This window comes from Cervus elaphus, chromosome 23 (genome assembly GCF_910594005.1).
Source record: "Cervus elaphus chromosome 23, mCerEla1.1, whole genome shotgun sequence".
Lineage (NCBI taxonomy): Eukaryota > Metazoa > Chordata > Mammalia > Artiodactyla > Cervidae > Cervus > Cervus elaphus.
This window is the reverse complement of record NC_057837.1, coordinates 1,656,234-1,682,356: the sequence shown is the minus strand read 5'-3', so window position 1 is coordinate 1,682,356 and position 26,123 is coordinate 1,656,234. Positions and strand designations below refer to the sequence as shown.

The 26,123-nt window shown below is 38.1% G+C and overlaps 1 protein-coding gene across 2 annotated transcripts in view; it reads right to left on the bottom strand.

Moving 5' to 3' along the window:
- Nucleotides 1-26,123, bottom strand: part of PLCB1 (phospholipase C beta 1) — an 854,892-nt gene that overhangs the window by 294,494 nt on the left and 534,275 nt on the right. For both annotated transcript variants that reach the window (XM_043883527.1, XM_043883528.1), the window contains exon 4: nt 5,616-5,753. In XM_043883527.1, the coding sequence (XP_043739462.1) occupies nt 5,616-5,753 (138 nt within the window). The remainder of the gene's footprint in view (nt 1-5,615; nt 5,754-26,123) is intronic.

The following is a 26,123-nucleotide window of genomic DNA, read 5'->3' as shown; positions in this document are numbered from 1 at the left end:
TGCAGAAAAAGCCTCGAGGATTTAAACGTTGCTTAGGATACTCACTGACTTGTGCTTAGCTACTGACTTCTATTCCCTTCGTCACCGGGAAAACAGAGGCAGCCAGAAAGCCTCTGTCACTCCCTCCACCCCACGGGCTGCCTACCAGCATCTCTACTGAAGGACTCTGCTGTTCCTCCTCTGATCAGTTAAGTCTCCTTGCTCCTGTCTGAGCCCAGTCCCTCTATTTGTGAACTAAGACAGATTCCACAATTTTTTTTAACAAAGGACCACAGAGTAAATATTTTAGGCTTTGTACTCTGTATGGTTTATGTAATAATGACTCAACTATGTCTAGAGAAAGCAGCCGTAGACAATATGTAAATAAATGGGTTTGTTGTGTTTCAAAAAAACTATGTAAAAACATAGTGATACGTCAGGCTTGGCCTCAGGCTGTACTTTCCTGAATCCTATAACTAGATCCTGCCATGCTTGCCTACTTAAGGACATGCACCAGCAGTTCTCCAACTCTCTTGTATTCTTTACCCTCCACAGGATCATTGCCACCAGCATACATGCATGTTGTGGTTTCTCCCATCTTAAAACTATCCCTTGATCTTGCTTCCCTCTTCCAGCAATCTTCTCAGCGCCCCCCTGCCTTTTACATCAAAACTTCCCACAAGAACAATCTCTTTTGTCTTCTTCATTTCTCTCCACTGATTCCCCAGCTGCTGCTGCTGCCGCCAAGTCACTTCAGTCGTGTCTGACTCTGTGTGACCCCATAGACGGCAGCCCACCAGGCTCCTCTATTCCTGGGATTCTCCAGGCAAGAACACTGGAGTGGGTTGCCATTTCCTTCTCCAATGCATGCATACACACAAAGTTGCTTCAGTTGTTTCTGACTCTGTGTGACCCTATAGGCATCAGCCCACCAGGCTCCTCTGTCCACGGGATTCTCTAGGCAAGAATACTGGAGTGGGTTGCCATTTCCTTCTCCAGAGCCCACTCCAATAGACTTTTGATCCCGCTATTGCATGAAGTTGCTCTAATCAAGGTCACCAGGGACCTCCATATCCTTGAATCTGATAGTCAGTTGTCAGCCTTCATCTTACTTGACCCGAGAGCACAGCTGGCCCTGTTGATCACCCTCTTCTTTAAACGCTGTCTTCCCCTGACTTCCAGATTCACAGACTGGCCTCCCTGCCAGGTCACTGACCACCCCTTGTCAGACTGCTTCTTCTGATTATCTCTTATCCCTGCAATCTCTTCAAACTGGAGTATCAATGACTCAGGCCTTGAACATTTTCTCTATCTACAGTTGCTGCCTGGCTGATCTCATCCTGGCTCATTAAATACTATCTATAACCTGATGACTTCCAAATTGATGCATTATATTTGGCATTCAATGCCAAGCTCATATATTTAACTGCCTATTCAACATATCTGCTTTGGTATCTAATAATAATCTCAAACCGAACATAATCAAAGATGAACCCTTGCTCTACACCACCAAATGTGCTCTACTTTAAATTCTCCCTATGGAGTACATGGTACTTCCATCCTTCCTGTCAGTTGGGCCAAAACTCTAACATCATTCTTGATTCTTCTCTTTCTCTTACATGCAACATACAATCACAATTGTTCATGATCTCAATGATACCCTTAAGTACACGTAGATATAGATACTCAGATTCCCTTCTTATCTCTACACGCTAACAGTCCAATTAAAATATTTCTATAGCTTCTTAACTGATCTCCCTGCTTCCATTATTGCCTGTTCCCTTGCCGTCAATCATTGACTGAAGAGTTAAGTCAGATCACGTCTATCACCTGCTCCAAACCCTCCAGTGGCTTCCATACCCCTCAGAATAAAAGCTAAAGTCCTTCAAAAGCCTACACCACAAACGAAGAAGTCAACTTCTATTGCCTTTGCTAATTTCCTTTGCTGGTAGCTGCAACTTTGCCAGGAGCCCTGCATTAATACCTGTGTGTGGAGGACTATTGGGAGTTAACAGCGGAGGGTAAAGGGAAGGATGATGATACCCTCCATCTCTCTGTAGCTCTGAGGAGGAATCAGGGCATCCCAGAGATGGGGTGCTGAAGTCAGGGACAACAAACATGGATGTGCTTGTTGGTCCTCAAGGCAGTAGGAGATGCAGGAAGAAGTGTGACTCTCAGAGGACAGATACGAAACAAACCCCCTATTTTCCAAGTCTATTAAAGGGAGGTAGCCCTTGGATCAGAGGGATTTGATCCTTAGGACACAGAGGGTTGGCAAATTGTGCTTCATATCAAGAAGAATACTGTTATTTCACTGCAAAAGGCCACTTTTGTAGTCTAACCACAGAGGGAAAAATTGAAAGACAGTTTTCTCCCCAATCCATCTTTGAAAGCAGTCACTTGTCTAAAAGAAAAATCTCAAGTGATTTATGTAAGAAAGAAAGCATGAAAATCTGGAAAAATATATTTAGGAAAGTTGACGTCCTGGTTCTGACAAAAAAATTAATTAACTGAAGAGATTTCTCAGAAATCTATGATACTTTGCAGTTGAGCAACTTCCTTCAGAGTTTTGCCTTCTCTGAGCACTCCATCAAGAAATAATCCCCCTCCTCCACCCTCACATGCTCTTCTTCTGCTTTATCCCTCCACACAGACCTCCACCTGACCCACAATCAGAGTGCTTCATCATCATGATGTATCTATTTTCTACAGAATGCTGTGTCCCTGACACTGGCACAGAGAAGGCACCTGACAAATGCGTGTTGAATGAATGAATGAGCCTGAATGCCTTTGTCAACAATTTCTTCCGGAGACATTTGACTTTTAGAGAAGCCCAGGTTCCTGTTGGGCATTCTACATAACGAGGTAAACTGTCTCCTTTGGTGCAGGCACTATACAAGCTACTACCTATGTTGGCTCCCAAGACTAAATAGAAGGCGTGATGTTATGAGACAGTACTGACAATTAGAAGGGTGGAAATTAAGTTTTCAGAGCACATAGTGTTTGCAAATCTAAACCTTCTGGTTAGCAATTTCAGTGGGGGAAAAAATACCCTACAGAATATCACAGTCAGGGAAGGCAAAACATATTCTGTAGCTTTGTTAATTATATCAGGCAAGTAGCTGCTGGAAAAATGTCTATAGATGCAGTTCTGACAGGGAATACTACAGGGCTTGGTAATCACAATCTCTAAAGAAAATTAATGAGCAGAAGACCACAGAGAGGAGAAAGTTAAAATGTTTAACACCAGTGCACAAAGGTTTAATGCAACATAAAATATGCAGATTGGTTTATAATATAAAATCTATATTCACTCACAGTAAAAGCCTCCCTGTAAGTTACTGTGATTTATTAAGTCCTTCTGATTGAGTGTTAATGAATATTATAAACTGGTCATTTTACTAAGAACTGAACATGATTGTATTCTAGCAGTGATATTTGAAAATTATTGTAGAAATATTTAGTATTTATTTATCTATGTTCATTCATCCATCCAATCATACATACATATACTGAGAAGTGAAGTGTATACACTCAACAGATCACCAGCAGGTACCAAAATAAGAATGATTGCAAAGCAGTACAATGTGGCCACACAGACAGTGTTTCAGTGAACTGAGGTCTCTCTAAGCGCAAACTATACCATAGACGTAAACGGGTGACTTAGTTCTTGAAGATATAAAATAGATTGAGTTTGTAAAACAGCCTTAAAAAGTAGCTTTTCAAGACCTCAGAGTATCAAAACTAGATAGCATTTTATTCATTCCACTGTAAGAACTGAAGTTGCTATTATGCAACTTTTGGAAATAAACCTCTACCATAATCACTAATTGATGCTTTAGAACTGTGGTGTTGGAAGAGACTCTTGAGAGTCTGTTGGACTGCAAGGAGATCAAACCAATCAAACTAAAGGAAATCAACTCTGAATATTCATTGGAAGGACTGATGTTGAAGCTGAAGCTCCAATACTTTGGCCACCTGATGCGAAGGACTCACTCATTGGAAAAGACCCTGATGCTGGGAAAGACTGAAGACAGGAGAAGAAGAGGATGACAAGGATGAGATGGTTGGATGGGCATCACCAACCCAATGGACATTAGCCTGAGCAAACTTTGGGAGATGGTGAAGGACAGGGAAGCCTGGTATGCTGCATGCAGTCCATGGGGTTGGGGTTGCAAAGAGTCGGACATGACTGAGCGACTGAACAACAACAAATAATCACTAATAAATTAGAGGTCAGGACATACCATTTGGTGTATGTAGCTCAGAAAAATGTCAGAGCACTGAAGGTCAAAAAATTATAGATCACAATGCTCAGACAATGAACACTGGCCTGACATGACCCCATAGTTGTCAACCATGATGTGAGAAGCTATATAAGGCCACAGATATGACATGCAGACTTCAACTTTTACTTAGATTCATATACTTTTTTTAACCACTTTATTTTTTAATTGAAGGATAGTTGCTTTGCAGAGTTTTGTTGTTTTCTATCAAACATCAACAATAATCAGCCATAGGTACCCCCATGTCCCCTCTGGAAGGAAACTGTATAAAGGGTCAGGGTCAACTTTGCAAGTGAAAGTGAAAGTCACTCAGTCATGTCCAACTCTTTGTGACCCCTGGACTACATGGGCCATGGACCAGGAGTGGGTAGCCTTTCCCTTCTCCAGGGGATCTTCCCAACCCAGGGATTAAACCCAGGTGTCCTGCATTGCAGGTGGATTCTTTACCAGCTGAGCCACAAGGGAAGCCCAAGAATACTGGAGTGGGTAGCCTAGGCCTTCTCCAGTGGATCTTCCCAACCCAGGAATCAATCCAGGGTCTCCTGAATTGCAGGCGGCTTCTTTACCAGCTGAGCTACCAGGGAGCCCCAGGACCGTCATAAGTATCTTACAAAGTATAATCATGGAAAAAGAAACCTTTACTTTAAACATGTTCATTTCAAGCTCTTTTAATGGCAATTGAACAGTTTTAGAGAAAGCATCAAATTACCTGAGTCCAAGTTGCCCAGAAATTCATAGCTTCTTATTTGATATACCCTGCCTTTTTTCTGATTATTTCTGTATTTGTCTGAAAGGCCCATTAACTTAGTAAATTAGCAACTCTTTAATGAAGAATCCATATCTAATTCATCTTTCTAGTACATGGCTGAATAAATATTTATTATTAAGATTTTTAATTAATTTTCTAAGAATTTTTCATCCTTTCTCATATTAATTGAGCATAATTGTGCATAATCATGGATTAGGTGCTGCCCATTGTAAAAGAAATTGAATAGGTATTGAGAATGTCTGTCTTCTAGGAGACAGATGGAAAGAAGATGGTAAGGCTAAGAGAAAATGAGTTGGGATAAGATGATCAGATGAAATGGAATGTGGTTTCCTCTATATTTTCTTTTGAAAAGAAATGATATCAAATGCCTAATTTCTAAGGAAAAAATCCATAATTTTAAGTCAACGCCATTATTTGAAAGTGTTTGAATCACACTTCTAATTGGCAGCGAGTTGATTTTTAGATGGAATTTTAACACAAGATAAATATGATGAAAACTCAAAGTCTTTCAAAGGAATCAGGATAATATCATACGAATTCAGATTGAGGTGATCAGCTTCAGAGGTTTCAATCCACCATACCTTAGCCACTTCTTCTTGGAAAGCCACAAGGTTCAAATGCGAGATGTTAACTAAGTCAGGCCCATACACCACTGTTATCATGCGATGTTCCAGGCGCCCAATGTTCCCCACATCCAGAAGTTCACGTAATTTAGGGTCCTGGATAATAAACAAAGATTGAAAAAAATTAGTCAGCTAGAGATTCCAACATGGCAGCTTGATTTCAGAAGAATTAGAGCTAGAATGCCCTCAAAACAAAGTTTACTTTTATTCTTTGATTTTTTAAAATTTTTATTGAAGTATAGTTGATTGACAATGTTGTGTTAGTTTCAGGCGTATAGTAAAGTGATTTGCTGCTGCTGCTACGTCGCTTCAGTTGTGTCTGACTCTTTGCAACCCCATGGACTGCAGCCTACCAGGCTCCTCTGTCCACGGGATTTTCCAGGCAAGAGTACTGGAGTGGGTTGCCATTGCCTTCTCCGTGAAAGTGATTTGGTTTATATATATATATATATATACATATATATATATACACAAAGCTTCCCTGGTGGCTCAGACAGTAAAGAATCTGCCTGCAGTGAAGAAGACCCAGGTTTATTCCCTGGGTCAGGAAGAACCCTTGAAGAAGGAAATGGCTACCCACTCCAGTATTCTTGCCTGGAGAATTCCATGGACAGAGGAGCCTGGTGGGCTACAGTCCATGGGTTGCAAACAGTCAGACATGACTGAGCAACTAACACTTTCACTTTCCATATGTATATATTCTTTTCCAGATTTTTTTTCCCTAAAAGGTTATTACAGAATATTGAGTAGAGTTCCCTGTGATACAGGGATACAAGGACACAGTAGGTCCTTGTTGGTTATCTATTTTATATCTAGTGTGTATATATTAATCCCAAGCTTTTAATTTACCCTTCCTCCCTCCTTTCTTCTTTGGTAACCATTTTTGTTTTCTATGACTGTGTTGCAAATAAATTCATTTGTATCATATTTTTAGATTCCACATATAAGAAATATCATAAGATATTTGTTTTTCTCTGTGTGGCTTACTTCACTTAGTATGATAATCTCAGGACAAAGTTGCCTTTATTCTTAAAAGAAATTGGTATGACTTGAAGTCTCTCACCCCAGAAAAGTCCAGAGAGGTAAAATAACTTGCCCAAAGGTTGTGGAGAAAGGATTTCTGGATCAAGATTTATGATCCTCATGGTATCATGGTAAGTTAAAGAAGTCAGAAAGAGAAAGACAAATACTGCATGATATCATTTACCTGTAATCTAAAAGTTCTGAAATCATGAAAGGATTTCTGGATCAAGATTTATGATCCTCATGGTATCATGGTAAGTGAAAGAAGTCAGAAAGAGAAAGAAAAATACTGCATGATATCATTTACCTGTAATCTAAAAGTTCTGAAATCATAGTAATAGAGATTACAGAGTGGTGGTTACCAGGAACTGGAGGATGGGGAAAAAATGGGAAGATATTGGTCAAAGGGTATAAATTTCCAGATATAAGGTCTGAGCATCTATTGTCCAGCATGTGATTATAGTTAATATTGATAATGTTGTATTACATACTTGAAAAATAGGAGGGGAGTAGATCTTAAATGCTCTTACCAGAAGAAAAGAAATGATAATTATGTGAGGTGATGGAGGTGTTAGCTAATACTCTGCTGGTAACCATTTTGCAATATATAAGTGTAACAAACCAACATGCTGTGCATGCTAAACTTCCACAAGGTTATGTCAGTTATATCTCAATAGAACTGGAAGAAAGACGTCCTCAATCAATGTGTCATTCAGTAACACATTTTTATGTGTCACAATTCTCCTTCTATTTCCTCCAATCAACCCATGAATCGAAATGCAAAAATCTCATCCCTCTCCCTATAAACACATTTTAAAGGAAAAAGGTGGTTCTGGCAGAATCAAAGCACAGCAATGCCATCTAGGGTTGGGGCAGAAAACTAGCTAAGTGCACAGCATGGGCCGTCTCCAACATTCAGCAATGAGAGAAACAGAGGCTGTTAGATTCAGCAAAATAGCCACACAGGCGATTGCTGCTGTTCAGTTGCTCAGTCTTGCCTGACTTTTTGTGACCCCATGGACTGCATGCAGCACACCAGGCTTCCCTGTCCTTCACTGTCTCCTGGAGCTTGCTCAAACTCATGTCCATTGAGTCAGTGATGCCATCCAACCATCTCATCCTCTGTTATCTCCTTCTCCTCCTGCCTTCTATCTTTCCAAGCATCAGGGTCTTTTCTACTGAGTCAGTTCTTTGCATCAGGTGGCCAAAGTATTGGAGCTTCAGCTTCAACATCAGTCCTTTCAATGATTATTCAGGATTGATTTCCTTTAGGATTGACTGGTTGGATCTCCTTGCAGTCCAAGGGACTTTCTAGTGTCTTCTCCAACACCACAGTTCAAAAGCATCAATTCTTCAGTTCTCAGGCTACTTTATGGTCCAACTCTCACTTCCATAAACTGTAGCTTTGACTAGATGGACCTTTGTTGGCAAAGTAATGTCTCTGCTTTTAGTACTCTCTAAGTTTGTCACAGCTTTTCTTCCAAGGAGCAAGCGTCTTTTGATTTCATGGCTTCATCCATCTGCAGTGATTTTGGAGCCCCAAAAAATAAAGTCTGTCACTGTTTCCATTGCTTCCCCATCTATTTGCCATGAAGTGATGGGACTGGATGCTATGGTCTTAGTTTTCTGAATTTTGAGTTTTAAGCCAGCTTTTTCACTCTTCTCTTTCACTTTCATCAAGAGGCTTTTTAGTTACTCTTTGCTTTCTGTCATAATGGTGGTGTCATCTGCATATCTGAGGTTATTGGTATTTCTCCTGGCAATCTTGATTCCAGCTTGTACATGTCCAGCCCGGCATTTTGCATGATGTACTCTGAATATACATTAAATAAGCAGTGTGACAATATACAGCCTTGACATACTCCTTTCCCAACTTGGAACCAGTCTGTTGTTCCATGCCTAGGTCTAACTGTTGCTTCATGACCTGCCTACAGGTTTCTCAGGAGGTAGGTGAGGTGGTCTGGTATTCCCAACTCTTTAAGAATTTTCCACAGCTTGTTGTGATCCATGTAGTCAAAAGCTTTAGTATATAATCAGTGAAGCAGCAGTAGATGTTTTTTCTGGAATTCTCTTGCTTCTTCTATGATCCAATGGATGTTGGCAACTTGATCTCTAGCTCCTCTGCTTTTTATAAATCCAGCTCAAACAACTGGAAATTCTTGACTCACATACTGTTGAAGCTTAGCTTGGAGAACTTTGAGCATTACTTTGCTTGCACGTGAGATGAATGCAATTGTGTGGCAGTTTGAACATTCTTTGGCATTGCCCTTCTTTGGAGTTGAAACGAAACCTGACATTTTCTAGTCCTGTGGCCCCTGCTGAGTTTTCCAAATTTGCTGGCATACTGAGTGCAGCACTTTCACAGCATCATCTTTTAGGATTTGAAACAGCTCAGCTGGAATTTCATCACCTCCACTAGCTTTGTTCTTAGTGATGCTTCCTAAGGTCCACTTGACTTCACACTCCAGGATGTCTGGCTCTAGGTGAGTGATCACACCATCATGGTTATATTGGTCATTAAGATCTTTTCCATGTAGTTCTTCTGTGTATTCTTGCCACCTCTTCTTAATATCTTCTGCTTCTGTTAGGTCCATACCATTTCTGTTCATTATTGTGCCCATCTTTGCATGAAATGTTCCCTTGGTATCTCTATTCTAGCCTCACAAATACTGGGATTTGGACATAGAGAAATTCTGCAGTCTTTTCAGAGCAGATGTTCTTTAGGACATCAGAAGCATGTATCTTTTGGGGACCTAGACCTGCTGGGAAAAGGATGTTCCAAAGTTTCTGAATTCATAATAAAATCTACCATAGGGTTCTGTCGGTTTGCCTGAAATTATTTTCCTTTCATACGACAGGTCCTGAAGATAATGAGAGGGTCATGCAGAAAATTAGCCTCAAATGAATCACTTAGCAAATCTGCAACCAGCTTCTGAGCAAGGAATAACTTATATTCTTATTTATTTAGCTACATGCTGGGCCAACACAGCTTAATGACTTAGGCTGGTTATTCTGATCTCCCTTCTGAGGTTTTTATAAACAGCACGCTTGAAAAGAAATAGAGAACTAGAAAAACAAACAAAAAAAAAAAGAAGAAAGCAATATATTTCCAGCTGAGTTATTTTATTTGGTGACATTAATTCTCCCTTTACTTAATAAACTTTCTCCTCTGTTTGGCTGCATGAAGAGGTACCCTCTCAGGTAAGTTACAAAGAGAGAAAATCACATTTCAAAGCTGCACTCAATATAATAGAAACTTAAACTTGACTAACACGTTGATAATTTATCAAGAACATCAGGCCTCTGTGAAAGATCAAACACTATCACAAAAACATAATTTGCATGACCTAGAAAAGGAAAGGAATACAGTAAAAAAAAACAAAACAAAAAAGTAAACAATCATGGCAAAAAGGGAAAGTTTTATCCTTTTACCATTATTGAAAGATTAAAGAAAAATGTTCAGAAAGAATGAACTTTTTTTGCAGGCTGGTTAAAGAATGATACCAGCTGTTCTGTGAAACAGTTAACTGCATCCCAGGCTTTAAACACAATTGTGGCAAGGTTCAGGGAGAAAACACATTGATCAGTCCTTAAATGTTTGTGTACTTGAGGAAAATTATAATCCTCAGAAACCACCTGAAACTTGTGCTTATAAATCTCTAGTGTTAAGCCAGTGATTGTGGAGTTCACTGACATCCTTATTTCTGCAACAAATGGGGTACTGTGGGGACGTGAAAGGGCCCTGTACTTTGCACCTTCCTCCCTTCCAGTGAGAGCCCTGTGATCCATCCTCTGGCTCTTTTCTCTCTCAAGTATTTTCTCTTCCTCCTATACACTTGCCAGCCCGATTCACATGTCCATTAAAAATACGTTTGCCCACTTATTAAATCGATAGTTGAGTACTGATTAAATCAATCAATAGTTGATTGATTCACGGGTTCATTTGAATTTCCCTTGAGAAATAGGCAAGTAGAAAGCATGCAGAGAATGTGACCAGAATAGAAAATAATTCTGGAAAAAGACTTCCAGAATTCCCACTCTCCCCAACAATACTGTTAGGTACAGAATTTATAAGAAAGATGACTGTGTTTCCATAAGTTTTCCCACTAATGACTGTTCATATATATTTTTAAAACCTATTGGTTTTATGTAACTAAAAATTTGTAATGAAGTATGTAGAAGTGATATCTAGGATTGGGAGGATAATGCAGGCTGGCAAATGACAGTGATGATTTAATATGAGGGGTAGTTATTTGAGGATTTATTATTATATTTCTATGTATCTGAGATGAAAGTGAAAGTTGCTTAGTCATGTAGGACTTTTTGCAACCCCATGGACTATACAGTCCATGGAATTCTCCAGGCCAGAATTCTGGAGTGGGTAGCCATTCCTTTCTCCACGAGATCTTCCCAACCCAGGGATAGAACCCAGGTCTCCTACATTGCAGGCAGATTCTTTACCAGCTGGGCCACCAGGGAAGCCAGTTAACAATTATATGATAAATTTAAAAAAGATTATTGAGCATGAACTGGAGAAGCAAGGCATTTTGGAACTATTTTTTCAAGGGAAACCACACTAGTTTAGAGTTACATTGTTCTGAAAGTAAACAGAGAAATCATTTAAATATATAAGAAGCAACTTTCTAATACCCTTTCTTGGTGATGGATCCAAATTTTTAAACTGTATCTTTCTTTTCTATCATTAATCATTTTATTTCTCTTTAAAACTGACCTTTTTCTTCATCTATTTCATTTTTATCAACACCAGATTTGGTTATATTAGAAATGCCTTCCTGAAGACATGACTTCACTTTTCTTTTTCCCTAAACTCTAAATTTTCTCATTTTGAACACAACAGCCCAAACTGATGTGCTGGCTTCAAGCCTCATTCTTCATTCCTGAGCATATTGATATGTGCAGGGTATTCTCGACAAAGATATCGATCCTTTCAAGTACGAAAAGTTGCCCTCAGTTGTTTTCCGCAGAGGAAAATCTAGAATAGGCAAAAGGGGGAAATTATCTGGAAGAATAAATAGCAAAGGCACCTAATGTTTGTAGAAACTTGTAAGTGGAAGGGATTTAAACATGTCTAGGGAGTTCCCTGGCAGTCCAGTGGCTAGAATTTGGCATTTTCACTGCCAGGCCAGTTTCAATCCCTGGTCTGGGAACAATGATCCGCATAGCACAGCCAACAAATAAATAAACAAAAACAAAAAATAAAATAAGCATGTCTAAACTATGGTTGTCTCTGGGGGACTGTTTCTCAGATCTGGGGATATGAGTGGCTGCATTTCAAAAACAAACAAAATAAAACTATGCTGTAACAATAACAAAAATCTACAGACAATTTGCATAAAACCCCTCCCCCAAGCCTATTCTACTAAGGAAATTGATATCTGCTTCTCATTGATGGAATCTCCTGACCAGATTTCAGAAAAGGATTTACATACATGGGTTACTACAAGATTCAAACATATTTCTTAGTCCCCGAAATAAACATTCTTTGAAATTTTTACAAAGAAAAAAAACAAGCTATCTCCACAACTCAAAAAATGTTAAATTTCTCTGTTGCAGAGCCTGAAAGAGTATAGCTCATAAAAAAAAATCAGGTGAGGTGAACTTGGAATTTCTAGTTTGAGTAATCTGTCACTCAGGCCTACTCTCCCCAGAGAACAGCCCCATGTGTCTCCACAGCTGGAATTGGCCAGACCAACAAAGACTCCTGGCAGTTAAGTGTACTTTTAAAGTCAAGTGCTGGATCATCTCTACTGCCATGAAAGTTATGAAATAGAGACTGTCTGACTAAATAAACTCATCTTCTCTCAATCATCAGGATTCATGATTAAATTACTTCAGTTCTACTGCAAAGAAAGCTAAATTGCTCAGATTAATGATTCACATTTCCAGGTAAAAGGCAACTGAAGAAGTCAAGACTAGTCTACACCTGAGATAGTGTGTGTTACTATAATTATATCATTCAACATGGTTGAAATTAATAAAAGAAAGCATCACAAGCTGAAGGATGATTTTTAAAAAAGTCAAATTCCAGTTTCAGTGTTCATTCTTTGATTTATATGACTTTTAAAGAAAAACTATTTGTAGTTCAGATATTCACAAAATAAAAAATCTTTTCAATACCTTTAGATTTCATTTTGACACAAGAAAACGTTCTTGGTGCAGAAAACATACCTCACTCATTTTTTATCCCCATAAAATACATCTTGACTGGATGTTAGGCTTACGGAGACAATTTGCATATTAGGTTAATTTCATTCCTATCACTTAATACAGCATTTTCAATCTGAATTACTGTTAAATGGATGTAACTTTAATCCATCATTTACATAAAAGCCAGGTATGTAAAAGTCTATTAAAACTCAGTACAGCTATCGGAAATGAAAGAGGTAGATCAGTTATTAAACTAAAGTGATGTTAGTATGTTTATGCTTTATTTAAATCTGTTGTGAAGGAAAGATATAAACTTATGTCCATGGTGGTTTTCCATCAAAGTCTTGAATTTAATTTTTGACTTTTGGAAAAGAAAAAAATAGACGAATAAATCCCCTTGGAATCAGTACTTATTCTCACTGTAAGGTTTTGCTCTCTTTTTTACAAATGTCATGAGGAATAAAACCATTCTCTTCTTCAGGATGTACCAACAGTTTAGGCAGCTCACACAGCCAGCAAGCCTTTTTGGATAAAGCACTTGCCACTTGCATGGACTGTAACACTGAAATGCAGTCCCATGAACACTCTCCTACACAGAGGGGAAGACGTGGAGTGTGTGCAAGCTGTGCATGCACGCTAAGCTGCTTCAGTGTGGTTGACTCTGCAACCTTATGGACTGTAGACCCCCAGGCTTCTCTGTTCATAGGATTCTCCAGGCAAGAACACTGGAGTGGGTTGCCATGCCCACCTCCAGGGGATCTTCCTGACCCAGGGATCGAATCTGCATCTCTTATTAAGTTTCCTGCATTGGCAGGTGGGTTCTTTACCACTAGTGCCACCTGGAAAGCCCAGGTGGATGTTGTTTATCCATTTCTTCCTGTAAGTGACAATGGCGGAGCTTGAATATTTTCAGCTATTCTTTCAGATGGAAGGAAGAATTAAGAGAGAATAGACTGACTGTAGCAAAGGGCAGTGACTATCAGCAAATGCGAGAAAGGAAGAGAGCAGTGCTGACCCTCTTATCTTACAGAGGCACCATCATAACAAGGATCCTTCTGCTTGTTTGGGTATAGTGGTGATGAAGTGGCATACAGTCTCCACTGCACATGGGAAACTTCCATGTACGAGTAAAGAAATCTTTCAGTGGTGAAGAGAAAGTTTAGTTGGCCTGACTATGCATCTCCATCCAGAATAAAGTGCCTTGAAAATGCCAGATATTAGTTTATTGAGCTGAAAACTAACAAACTGTTGAAATGTAAATATAAATACAACTTGATGGAGTTGATATAAAAATTGAGCAAACAGTTCAAATGGCGGAATAAACTTAAACTGGCATCCATTCAAGTCATGTTTCATGGTGATATTTTAGGCAGCTCCTTAAAATACAAAATAATTCAAATGTGAAATTAAAATAGGAAAGAAATATGGTCTAATGGCACCTCTTGTCTTGCTCGGAAAGAACGGAAGCTAAACAGCCAAGTTTAGTCATTATTAGTACAATCATCTTTACGGAATGTCAAAGTGCATGAAATATATAGCAGTTGTTTTTTTTTTTGAAAAGTCAGTGGGAAAAGTAGTGAGTTTCCTCCACCTCATCTAGTCAGTATTTGTCAAACTTAAAAATTCTAAAGTATAGATAGCTTGTCATTCATTCTTCAAACTCTCCCCATGGCCTTCTTTGACACATGCAACCACCACCTAACTGTCAGCTAAATTCATACGCACAGTCATTTCCACTCCAATGCATAAAGAGCCACATGTCCTGAGGGCTAGTGGTCTGTGCAAATCAGGCAGTTAGCCCTCTATCTTCCTTTCCGTTTAAAATCCACCACAGAAAGGCGTGCATACAGTCCCCTTCAGCTTTGTGTGTGTGTGCTGCTTCGGGGTAAGTTTCAGTATCATTGTGCCCACGTTTTAGAATAATGAAGCCTGTTTGTTAAAGGAATGCAGATAACATTTACTAAGTTGTCTCTAGGCCGTGAGTCCTTTATTGGTGAGACTTTTTTTTTTTTTTTTTCCTATTTTGTTATGGGATCTGCCTCCTTATATGGTATTTGACACAGAGGGCACCCAAGGGGTTTCTGAAACCTCAGAATGTAAGTTTAAATCAAGCTTATAAAAAAAGAAGGTCCAATGACAAACACAAACAATGCTCCCTTTGCCATTTCTGGAAAATCTGGGTGCTTAGCATAGATGCTAAGGACTTCTGACAGTTGGAGGGAGACCTTGGAAATTGTATCCTGTTTCACTGACTGAGTTTTGGGTGGGCCAGTTAAAAGTAACGCAACTTCTTGAGTTTTCTTAACCCTTCTGTGATTCGGTCTCTTCATTACAGGAATAAATGAATAATTATGTTAAGTGCTCAGGGCAGTACATAACAAGCTGTGAGTACTTGAAAAAGAAATCAATAGCCTGAAAATGAAATACAATATGGGGGCATCTACTGGATAATTTAATTTCTTAAGGGCACTAGAACATGCTACTATATATATGTATATATATTTACCTACTTTGTGACTTACCAAGAAAGACATATATTTGTATTTACATTTATATATTTACAGCTTCTACCTATATTTTAAACACACACACACTTAAATTTTATATTTTCCTTATCTTGCTCTTCCACAGGAAGCATAATTTAAAGAGTGCTAAAGGACACTTCTACAACTTTTATGTTCCTGACTCCTATGTTTAACCAGCTTTGACTTATTTTTCCTGAGCTTCAGCTTAATTTTTACTCAATATGCTTGATAATGATGCCTACTCATCTTAAAGTATTAGTGTGGTGATCAAAATTAAATCTGCAACTGTACTGTGTCACATGTAAAGAAATAATTCATATATTTCTTGTGATGACTGACATAATAAACTTATTTTAAGTATCACATGAAAAATAGCAGTGAAAACACTGTAAGCTGCTTATCTCCTTATCTCTCCTTATTAAAGTTATAAAGCAATAGTGCAGGAGACATAAGAGACCCGGGTTCGATCCCTGGGTCGGGAAGATCCCCTGGAGGAGGGCATGGCAACCCACTCCAGTATTCTTGCCTGGAGAATCCCATGGACAGAGGAGCCTAGTGGGCTACAGTCCATGGGGTAGAACAGTCAGACACGACTGAAGTAACTTAGCATGCAAACATAGAAGTTTATAGGAGAGAAATTTTCCTGGCAATTTGTTATAGGAAACTGGACGAGTTTGAAATAAATTGGATAATTTATCTAGAACCCAAATATATTGGGTTGGCCAAAATGTTTATTCAGATTTTTCCATAGCACCTTATAGAAAAACTCAAATGAACTTTTTGGCCAATCCAATTGATGTGAATATGTGTTCATTAAAGATTCTAAAAATATTTCAAATTTTCAGATTTATATCCTAGTTTTATTCATATCTCTTTTCTTTCCCATTATTCTAGATAAATTAACTATATTCCATAATGAATAAAGATCAATAATATATTATTCATTCAGGAACACAGAGCTAGAAAACTCTTTATAATTCAAAGTATGGAGGAGGTCTGATGCCTACTTTTGTAAGAAATAACTAATAGCATCTAAATAAGTCCTGTATTAAATATGCTTTTATGTACATGCTTCTCTTTGAAAGTAAGAAAATGTTTTCTAAAGCTGTTTGCTGTCCATCCTTCAAAATAATCCAACATTTTACCTGAAGCCCAAAATTGTCATCTCTAAGACTGCAACTTTCAATGAGAAAACAATTATCTTGAGAGTTATTTGAATGTTTCTAGTCAGTAAAATTAGGCAGGTCAATAAGATCTCTATGCCATTATGATATCACCAAAATTGTTAGTACATTTCTAAACAGGAATGAAATGAGAATTCAATGAGTTTGGAGCTCTCAAAACTTTACAAAAATTGTACAAAAAAGCAATTAAGTATTCCCAGGACATTATTAGCCAATTCTTCACATTTTACTTGTCCACTTGCACTCAATTTTTAAAAATTAAGTAATTTATTTTAATTGGAGGCTAATTACTTTACAATATTGTAGTGGTTTTTGCCATGCATTGACATGAATCAGCCATGGGTGTACATGTGTCCCCATCCTGAACCCCCCTCCCATCTCCCTCCCCATCCCATCCCTCAGGGTCATCCCAGTGCACCAGCCCTGAGCACCCTGTCTCATGCATCGAATCTGGACTGGTGATCTATTTCACATGTGGTAATATACAAGTTTCAGTGCTATTCTCTCAAATCATCCCACCCTCGCCTTCTCCCAGAGTCCAAAAGTTATATGCTGTTTCGCATATAATGTTGTTGTTACCATCTTTCTAAAGTCTGTATATATGCATTAATATACTGTATTTGTGTTTTTCTTTCTGACTTACTTCACTCTGTATAATAGGCTCCAGTTTCATCCACCTCATTAGAACTGATTCAAATGTATTCTTATTAATGGCAGAGTAATATTCCATGGTGTATATGTACCAGAGCTTTCTAATCCATTCATCTGCCGATGGATATCTAGGTTGCTTCCATGTCCTGGCTATTATAAACAGTGCTGCGATGAACATTGGGGTGCACGTGTCTCTTTCAATTCTGGTTTCCTCTGTGTGTATGCCCAGCAGTGGCACTGCTGGGTTGTATGGCAGATATATTTTCAGTTTTTTAAGAAATTTCCACACTGTTCTCCATGGTGGCTGTACTAGTTTGCATTCTCACCAACAGTGTAAGAGGGTTCCCTTTTCTCCACACCCTCTCCAGCATTTATTGCTTGTAGACTTTTGGATAACAGCCATTCTGACTGGCGTGAGATGGTACCTCATTCAGGTTTTGATTTGCATTTCTGGGATAATAAGTGATGTTGAGCATCCTTTCATGTGTTTGTTAGCCATCTGTATGTCTTCTTTGGAGAAATGTCTGTTTAGTTCTTTGGCCCAATTTTTGATTGGGTCATTTATTTTTCTTGTATTGAGCTGCATGAGCTGCTTGTATATTTTTGAGATTAATTCTTTGTCAGTTGCTTCGTTTGCTATTATTTTCTCTCATTCTGAAGGCTGTCTTTTCACCTTGCTTATGGTTTCCTTCATTGTGCAAAAGCATTTAAGTTTAATTAGGTCCCATTTGTTTATTTTTGCTTTTATTTCCATTATTCTGGGAGGTGAGTCATAGAGGATCTCGCTGTGATTTATGTCAGAGAGTTTTGCCTATGTTTTCCTGTAGGAGTTTTATAGTTTCTGGTCTTACATTTAGATTTTTAATCCATTTTGAGTTTATTTTTGTGTATGTTATTAGAAAGTGTTCATTTCATTTTTTTACAGGTGGTTGACCAGTTTTACCAGTACCACTTGAACAATTTTAAAGTAATTTACTTTAACTTTGTTCTCAAATATTACTTACCCTCTTTTTCATCTTTTCTGCTCCTTCCTACTCTTTTCAGTCATCTTTTCTGTCCTCTATCAAAGTAGGCCCTGGGGATTTTTTAAATCCTTTGGAAATTGGCAAACTAAATGTTTTGACATCATCTTAAGAAGATTAACATTTAATGCATGGACTGTTTTAGGATGAATTTTAATGTAACCCAGTTTCATATCAAGAGAAATCATCCTATTGTCAAGGATTAGCTCAAATTATTCCACTTCTTGATTTCTCTAATTAATTCATTCAAATGTTTGCTTTATGATTAATTCATAACAAACTTATGTAGGGGCTCAAAAATAGAGCAGTATATAAAATGGAATCAAGAGAATCAAGAGGATTGATTCATGAACTTTCCTTTTTTTTTCTCTAATGATTCCCGTTCAATTTTTGTTGTTGTTGCAAAATATCCTTTAGACAATACTGGAAGATTTCTTCAGAGTTTCATTTTAGTCTAGTGATTTCCTAGCATTGTTGGCAAATTTCAACAATTAAGGACAAAAATGGATTACACTGAACCATGAATAGGTTGGGCTTCCCAGGTGGTGCTAGTGGTAAATAACCCATCTGCCAATGCAAGAGACATAAGAGATGCTTGTTCAGTCCCCGGGTTCGGAAGATACCCTGGAGGAGGGCATGGCAACCCACTCCAGTATCCTTGCCTGGAGAATTACACGGACAGAGGAGCCTGGTGGGCTACAGTCCATAGGGTTGGAAAGAGCGGACACAACAGAAACAACTTAACACACACGCTTGCAGAAATCGGTTGCCTCTCACGGTATGCTGGTACACGTTTAAGGGTTTCAAAGGTAAAAAAGAAACAAAAACAAAACCCAAGCAAGCAAGAACCAAGCCCCCACAGCCCCGAATTGTGGCATTTACTGCTCTCCACAGTGTGAATACCATCACCACAGCCAATGTGAGCTGCCTGAATACCTCACTGAATTCAGAAGTGGAAAGAGATGTACAGCAGCACACTATTATATGATATTTCACTGTACATATATAAGAGCTATAAATAGCCTCGAGATCACAGACAATCATAAAATACAACAAAATAAATAGAAAGCAATGTTTTGAGTATTTATTACCTTTAGTTTTAATATAATTTGTTTACTTGTAAAAAAAGAAATCTTTTAAAATTTATGATAATGGCTATGTTTAATAACCAGAAAAAAATTTAGGTTGGCGGGGGAGGGGGGGCGGGGGAAATGTATTGTCATGAACTGGGCTTTTAGTATGTGAGTCTGAGGTGCTTTGGAGATCTTTCCTCCTTGTGAAGGAATCTGATTGCCAGAGTCATCTCTATCAGAGAATGGCTGCAGAAAGAAAGCCCCTGACTTCAGGTTTACCCTGGATTAGATTCTAAAAACAGAAAAACAACCTGCAGAGCAAAATGTCAAATGGATTTTTTACACTTTCTCCTCTTCCATGGATTTCAGGTCATTGTTCTTTAACCCTTCAAATATTTTTTTTTTCCTTTGGTTCATATCATTAAAAGGATTTTATATTTATTAAAATGTAGCCTAAGGAAGCCAAATGAAGTATATACATTTAAAGAACAATTTTTAAACGACTTAAAGAGAGGTGACACATTTTGATTAAGTCACCACACAAGATAGATGTTAACAAAGATTTCTGTGCATTGTTACATTGAGTAGTGGAAGTGGATGATTGAATTATAAAGCACTTCATCAAACATACTGATTTCTAAGTCCATTATATTTTATGAGGGTCATTTTGAATAGTGATTTAGAATAAACAAAGCATCTTCAAAGTGTTATATATTAGATGTTTATGTAACTATAACAAAAGAACTATGAATTAGTGTCTTTATTATGAATTTGATTTTCCAAAATCCAAGTGATGTGCAAAACTCTTAAGTATTTTAGTGGTATTTCAAGGAAACATATAAAACAAAAATCACTTAAGCACATAGAATGGAATATTATGCAGCTTTTAAAAGTCACATTTATGATTCAATATTATATATAAAAGCAACTCTAAGAAGTTATATGTTGATTCTGTGCAACTGTGATTACAGACAGCACAGACTCAAAGGAATTATAACCAACTATTGGGTTGGCCAAGAAGTTTGTTTGGGCTTTTCCATTAAGTGTTAAAGAAAAACTCTAATGAACTTTTTGGCAAACCCAATATTAGCAGTGCTCATGCCTATATTGTGAGATGCTATTTTTTTCAGATGAAAATAATTTTTGAATGTGAAGATGTTGCATACTCATAAAAATTCAAGTAATTCCAAAAAGGGTAATGAAACTAAATTAACTGTAAATTCCACTAGCCTGAAGCAACCACTAAAAATATGTCAGAAAGCACCTTTCTAGATCAGTGTTGCCTAGTAGAACTTTCTGTGTTGATGGCACTGTTCTGTACCTGTGCTGTCCAGTCTGGTTGCCATTAGCCACAATTAGTATTCAAGCACTGAATACTTGGGGCTTCCGTGGTGGTCAGTAAAGAATCTGCCTGCAATGCAGGAAACCTGGGTTTGATCCCTGGGTTGGGAAGATCCCCAGGAAGAGGGTATGGGAACCCACTCTAGAATTCTTGCCTGGAGAATTCTAGGATTCCTGTATTGCAGGTGGGCTCTTTACCAGTGACCCCACAATATTCCATTATATAAATTACCATAATTTATTTAATATATCTTTCATCACTGGATATGTTTTACTTTTATAAACAATACTTTGACAAACATCTTTATATCTACATTATCATGTACTTGACGGAAGATCTGCTTGAGGTAAGTTCTCAGGCAGGGTCACGGGTATCTGCAATACATGATCTGTAACATGACGCATATTACTAGATGCCCTCTAAAGTCTTTACTAGTTTACAGCTCCATAAATGCCTGATGAGGTCTCAGACATGGGTTGTTGCCAATTTCATCTTTGATAGTTTACTGGAAAAAAGACAATATATTGTTCTTGTTTTGTTTTTAAAAATTATTTGTGAAGATAAGTATCTATCCATTTATTGGCTATTCAGATGTCTTTTGTAGTATGAACTATTTGTCCAGGCTGTTATCTCCTCATTCTAGTAGGATATTTCTATTTCTTATTAATTTATAAGAAGATTTTGCTTTCATTGACACTTTGCCTGCTATGTATGTTGCAATAATTTTTTTTCCAAATGTGCCATTTGTCATAAATGCTTGTCATGATGCATTTTTTCTTGATAGAAAATTTTCAGATTCTGATATTCATATCTATCAGTCTTTTGATTTATTTTCTGATATATTGTCATGTGTGAAAAGGCTTTCCTTAATTTGATATTATAGAAATAATCAGTTTATAAGGATTTATTTTTCTCTATCCTTTCTGTAATTTGAAAATGTTTACAAAAATCATGTATTCTTAATACGTTATTGTAATAACAAGAAAAATTTAATGAGGAAAACACTTTTTAAAAAACTAAAAATCAAGTTTTCTTTTAATGGGAACTTGTGCTACCATTTTCTTTTCCATTGATAGATGAGGGTTTACAAATGTTAGACTTTGTAAGAGAATCTTATGCTATTGACTGAAGGTTACATATTAGTACAGAAGGGAGCAGTCTGTGAACATACATTCTGACTTTCCTCTTTGAGGTTACTGCAATACCCATAGGGATGCTCAAAGAGTACAGCTAGTGTCCCTGAAGTCAGTACCCAAATGTCATTATTGTTGAATGTATCGCTTCTAGAAGTCCTTGAACTGGCTCTGCAACGATCATGTTGTAATACCTGAGTACTTGAAGTATATACATATACGCACATACACAGCTTTTAAGCATTAGATGGGATGCTGAAAAAAAATACTTGATAGTCCTCATTTTACATGACTGCTGTTTTTCCTATGTGTGTGGCAAACAGCTTTATAATGCACAGGGAAAATTACAAATTCAACATAGTATTGGACATACCTTAAAGACCTTTAAACATCTTTTTTCTTTTAGAGAAATAAAGAGGCTCATATTTAGACATTTAATACATACAGTAGAGCCAATATTCAGTTTCAAGCTTCCCTGCTTTATGGTTAAAAAGAAAGCAAACAGAATGGCCTTGCACTCACCCACCTCACATCTAGATTCACTTCTGCCTGACTTCTCTGTGAAGCCCTGACCTGTCTGGCAGACACACCTGAATGCACCATCCATGTAGGACCCAAACATTCTTCCTGGAAGGTCTTTAACAGAAGGTAACTTTCTCCAGATCACCTCAGAAAATGCCCTTTGTTCAGAAGGAAGGGTTAATTGAGTTGGTGGTTTCATTTTTGCATAATGAAGCTCTGCCAGGAAGGGGCTTAAAGTTCACTGGGCAGGCTATAGGGGTCCACAGAGGCTGAGACATGACACCCACCTATACCTGGGGCAGAGGGGTCAGTGGTAACCTGCAGAGTGGCGGTATTCAGTGGAGCCGTGATAACCCAAGCCCCTCAGGGAACACAGGGCGCTCCATGTAATGCCTCCAGGGCTATAAGCAGAGGCTGATGGGCCTCCTCCAACTCTAGACCTCCGCCTGGCCACAGTAGAGGAGAGGGCTCTCGGCTACAGGAAAATAAGGCCACGAGAAGACTGGACCGGGAATGTATAGGGTACTGGGTTGAGCAGGGTCAGCGAGCTCTGGGACCCTTTCTCTACCGTGCCCGTCCGGTGAGCAACAAAGATGAGGCCTTCTGGTCAGCCTTCTTCAAAACTGCTTTTTGCATCTTTATATCACAGAATCCCAGGAAAACTGTGAATATTTACTTCTGGTGACCTTGAGTATAAGAATTGATTCACCTATGCCCAAATCAATATTCTGAGATTACTATTATTATATTATTAAATATTATTTAATAATCAGAAAAATACTTTCCTGAGGTATTCTTTCAGTTGCACTCTCTCCATTAATTTAACAAACTTTATGCTTGTATTTCCTTTCTCTATACTTTTGCTGTTCAGTCAGTCATGGCCAACTCTTTGCGACCCCAGGGACTGCAGCACCCCAGGCTTCCCTTCCTTCACTATCTCCCGGAGTCTGCTCTGCATTAATGCTATGTTAGTATCAGGGCATACTCTTTGCTGTCAAGGTTCTGATAATCAGGCAGAGGAGAAACATACATAGACGCTTAGTGTGTCATGGGAGAAATGTTTTGGAGCACTGAAGAAGGTCACTGACTGTACTTAAGGAAGCTAAAACCAGCTTTAAAGCTGGATGGTTTTTTTTCTTTTAAAATTAATTTTTATTGGGGTACAGCCACTTTACAGTGTTGCATTCGTTTCTATTGTTCAGCAAAATGAATCAACTATGTGTATACACACACCTCTCCCTTTGGACTTCCGCCCTAATTAGGTCACCAGAGTGCATTGACTAGCGCCCCCTTGCTGTTCAGTCGGTTCTCATATCTATTTATTTTTGTTGTTGTTTGTTTTTTATTTATTTATTTATTTTCATTTATTTTTATTAGTTGGATTTACATGTGTTCCCCATCCTGAACCCCCCTCCCACCTCCCTCCCCATCCCATCCCTCTGGGTCTTCCCAGTGCACCAGCCCCGAGCACTTGTCTCATGCATCCAACCTGGATTGGCGATCTGTTTCACACTTGATAATATACATGTTTCAATGCTATTCTCTCAGATCATCCCACCCTCACCTTCTCCCATAGAGTCCAAAAGTCTGTTCTATACATCTGTGTCTCTTTTTCTGTCTTGCATATAGGGTTATCATTACCATCTTGGTAAATTCCATATATATGCGTTAGTATACTGTATTGGTGTTTATCTTTCTGGCTTACTTCACTCTGTATAATGGGCTCCAGTTTCATCCATCTCATTAGAACTGATTCAAATGTATTCTTTTTAATGGCCGAGTAATATTCCCTTGTGCATATGTACCATAGCTTTCTTATCCAGTCGTCTGCTGATGGGCATCTAGGTTGCTTCCACGTCCTGGCTATTATGACCCAATCAAAAAATGGGCCAAAGAACTAAACAGACATTTCTCCAAAGAAGACATACAGATGGCTAACAAACACATGAAACGATGCTCAACATCACTCATTATCAGAGAAATGCAAATCAAAACCTCAAAGAGGTACCATTACACACCAGTCAGGATGGCTGCTATCCAAAAGTCTACAAGCAATAAATGCTAGAGAGGGTGTGGAGAAAAGGGAACCCTCTTACACTGTTGGTGGGAATGCAAACTAGTACAGCCACTATGGAGAACAGTGTGGAGATTCCTTAAAATACTGGAACTAGAACTGCCATACGCCCAGCAATCCCACTCCTGGGCATACACACCGCGGAAACCAGAACTGAAAGAGACACATGTATCTCGTATCTATTTTATCTGTAGTAGTGTATATGTGTCAATCCTAATCCCCCAGCTCCTCCCTTCCCCCATTTCTCCCTTGGCATCCAAATATGTGTTCTCTATATCCATGTCTCTAATTGTGCTTTGCAAATCAGATGATGTATGCCATTTTTTTCTAGATTCCACATCTATAAAGCTGGTTGGTTTATCAACAGAAAAAAGTTGTCTCAAGACTATAGCTCTTACGAGTTTGCAGACACATGAATAATGCTAAGTAAATGTTCTGAAAACACCAGTAGAAATACTTGGAACACTGATCAGAGTCAGTGCTTTCTGCACACTCAGCCAATAAGACTCCTTAAACTGTATTTGACCAATAAAATTACTTCCAGTTCAAGTTATTAGCTCTCATGGTAATCCTAGGCCTCATTAAAAAGTTGTTTTTATAGCTCTACAAGTGAAAAACATGGAAATCATGTTTTTAGGAATTGAGGAATGCATAATTTTATTTATCATTATAATAAATCCTTACTAGAGGCTTCTAACATTTTCAGATAGACAACAAGGTAACTTGATGTGAATGAAATGAGTACAATGGAACTCTTTCTTTATTTCATAACTAATAACTCAAGAAGATGGAGCCTGATGAGGCCATCTTGCATACATCTTCTAACCTTTAAAACACAAGGGCTTTTACTTTAAAATAAAATTATGCAGTAACAGAGCTTCACACACACAGACACACAGACACACACATATATATATATATACTTCTCTATTATACCATAACCCTCTATAAATTAAAATAAAAATAAAGTAAAAATTTAAATATAAATTCCCTCAATAACATGGAACATAGACTGATTTTTCTATAAAGCTTAAAAAACATGATATATTTCTTAGATGCTTATAGTTTAGCTTTCTTTTCATTTAAGGGTTTTTTTTTTTTTTTTTGGTTGTTAAATTTCTTAAATTAAAATCCAGTATTTTAAAATGAAACTTCTTATCATGCTCATAATGAAGTTGGACCTAAAGCTTACACTATATAAAAAACATTAACTCAAAATAAATCAGAGATCTAAATGTAAAATCACTAAATTAAAAATCACTGCAGATGGTGACTGCAGCCATGAAATTAAGACACTTGCTTCTTGGAAAAAAAAGCTATGATCAACCTAGACAGCATACTAAAAAGCAGAGACATTACTTAGTCAACAAAGGTTCATCTAGTCAAAGCTATGATCTTTCCAGTATTAATATATAGACGTGAGAGTTGGATGAGTTGGACTATAAAGAAAGATGAGTGCCAAAGAATTGATACTTTTGAACTGTGGTGTTGCAGAAGACTCTTGAGAGTCCCACGGAGATCCAACCAGTCCATCCTAAAGGAAATCATGGAAGGACTTATGCTGTAGCTGAAACTCCAATATTTGGCCACCTGATGTGAAGAACTGATTCACTGGAAAAGATTCAATGAATCTGGGAAAGACTGAAGGCAGGAGGAGAACGGGAGGACAAAGGATGAGATGGTTGGATGGCATCACTGACTCAATGGACATGAGTTTGAGTAAGCTGTAGGAGTTGGTGATGGACAAGG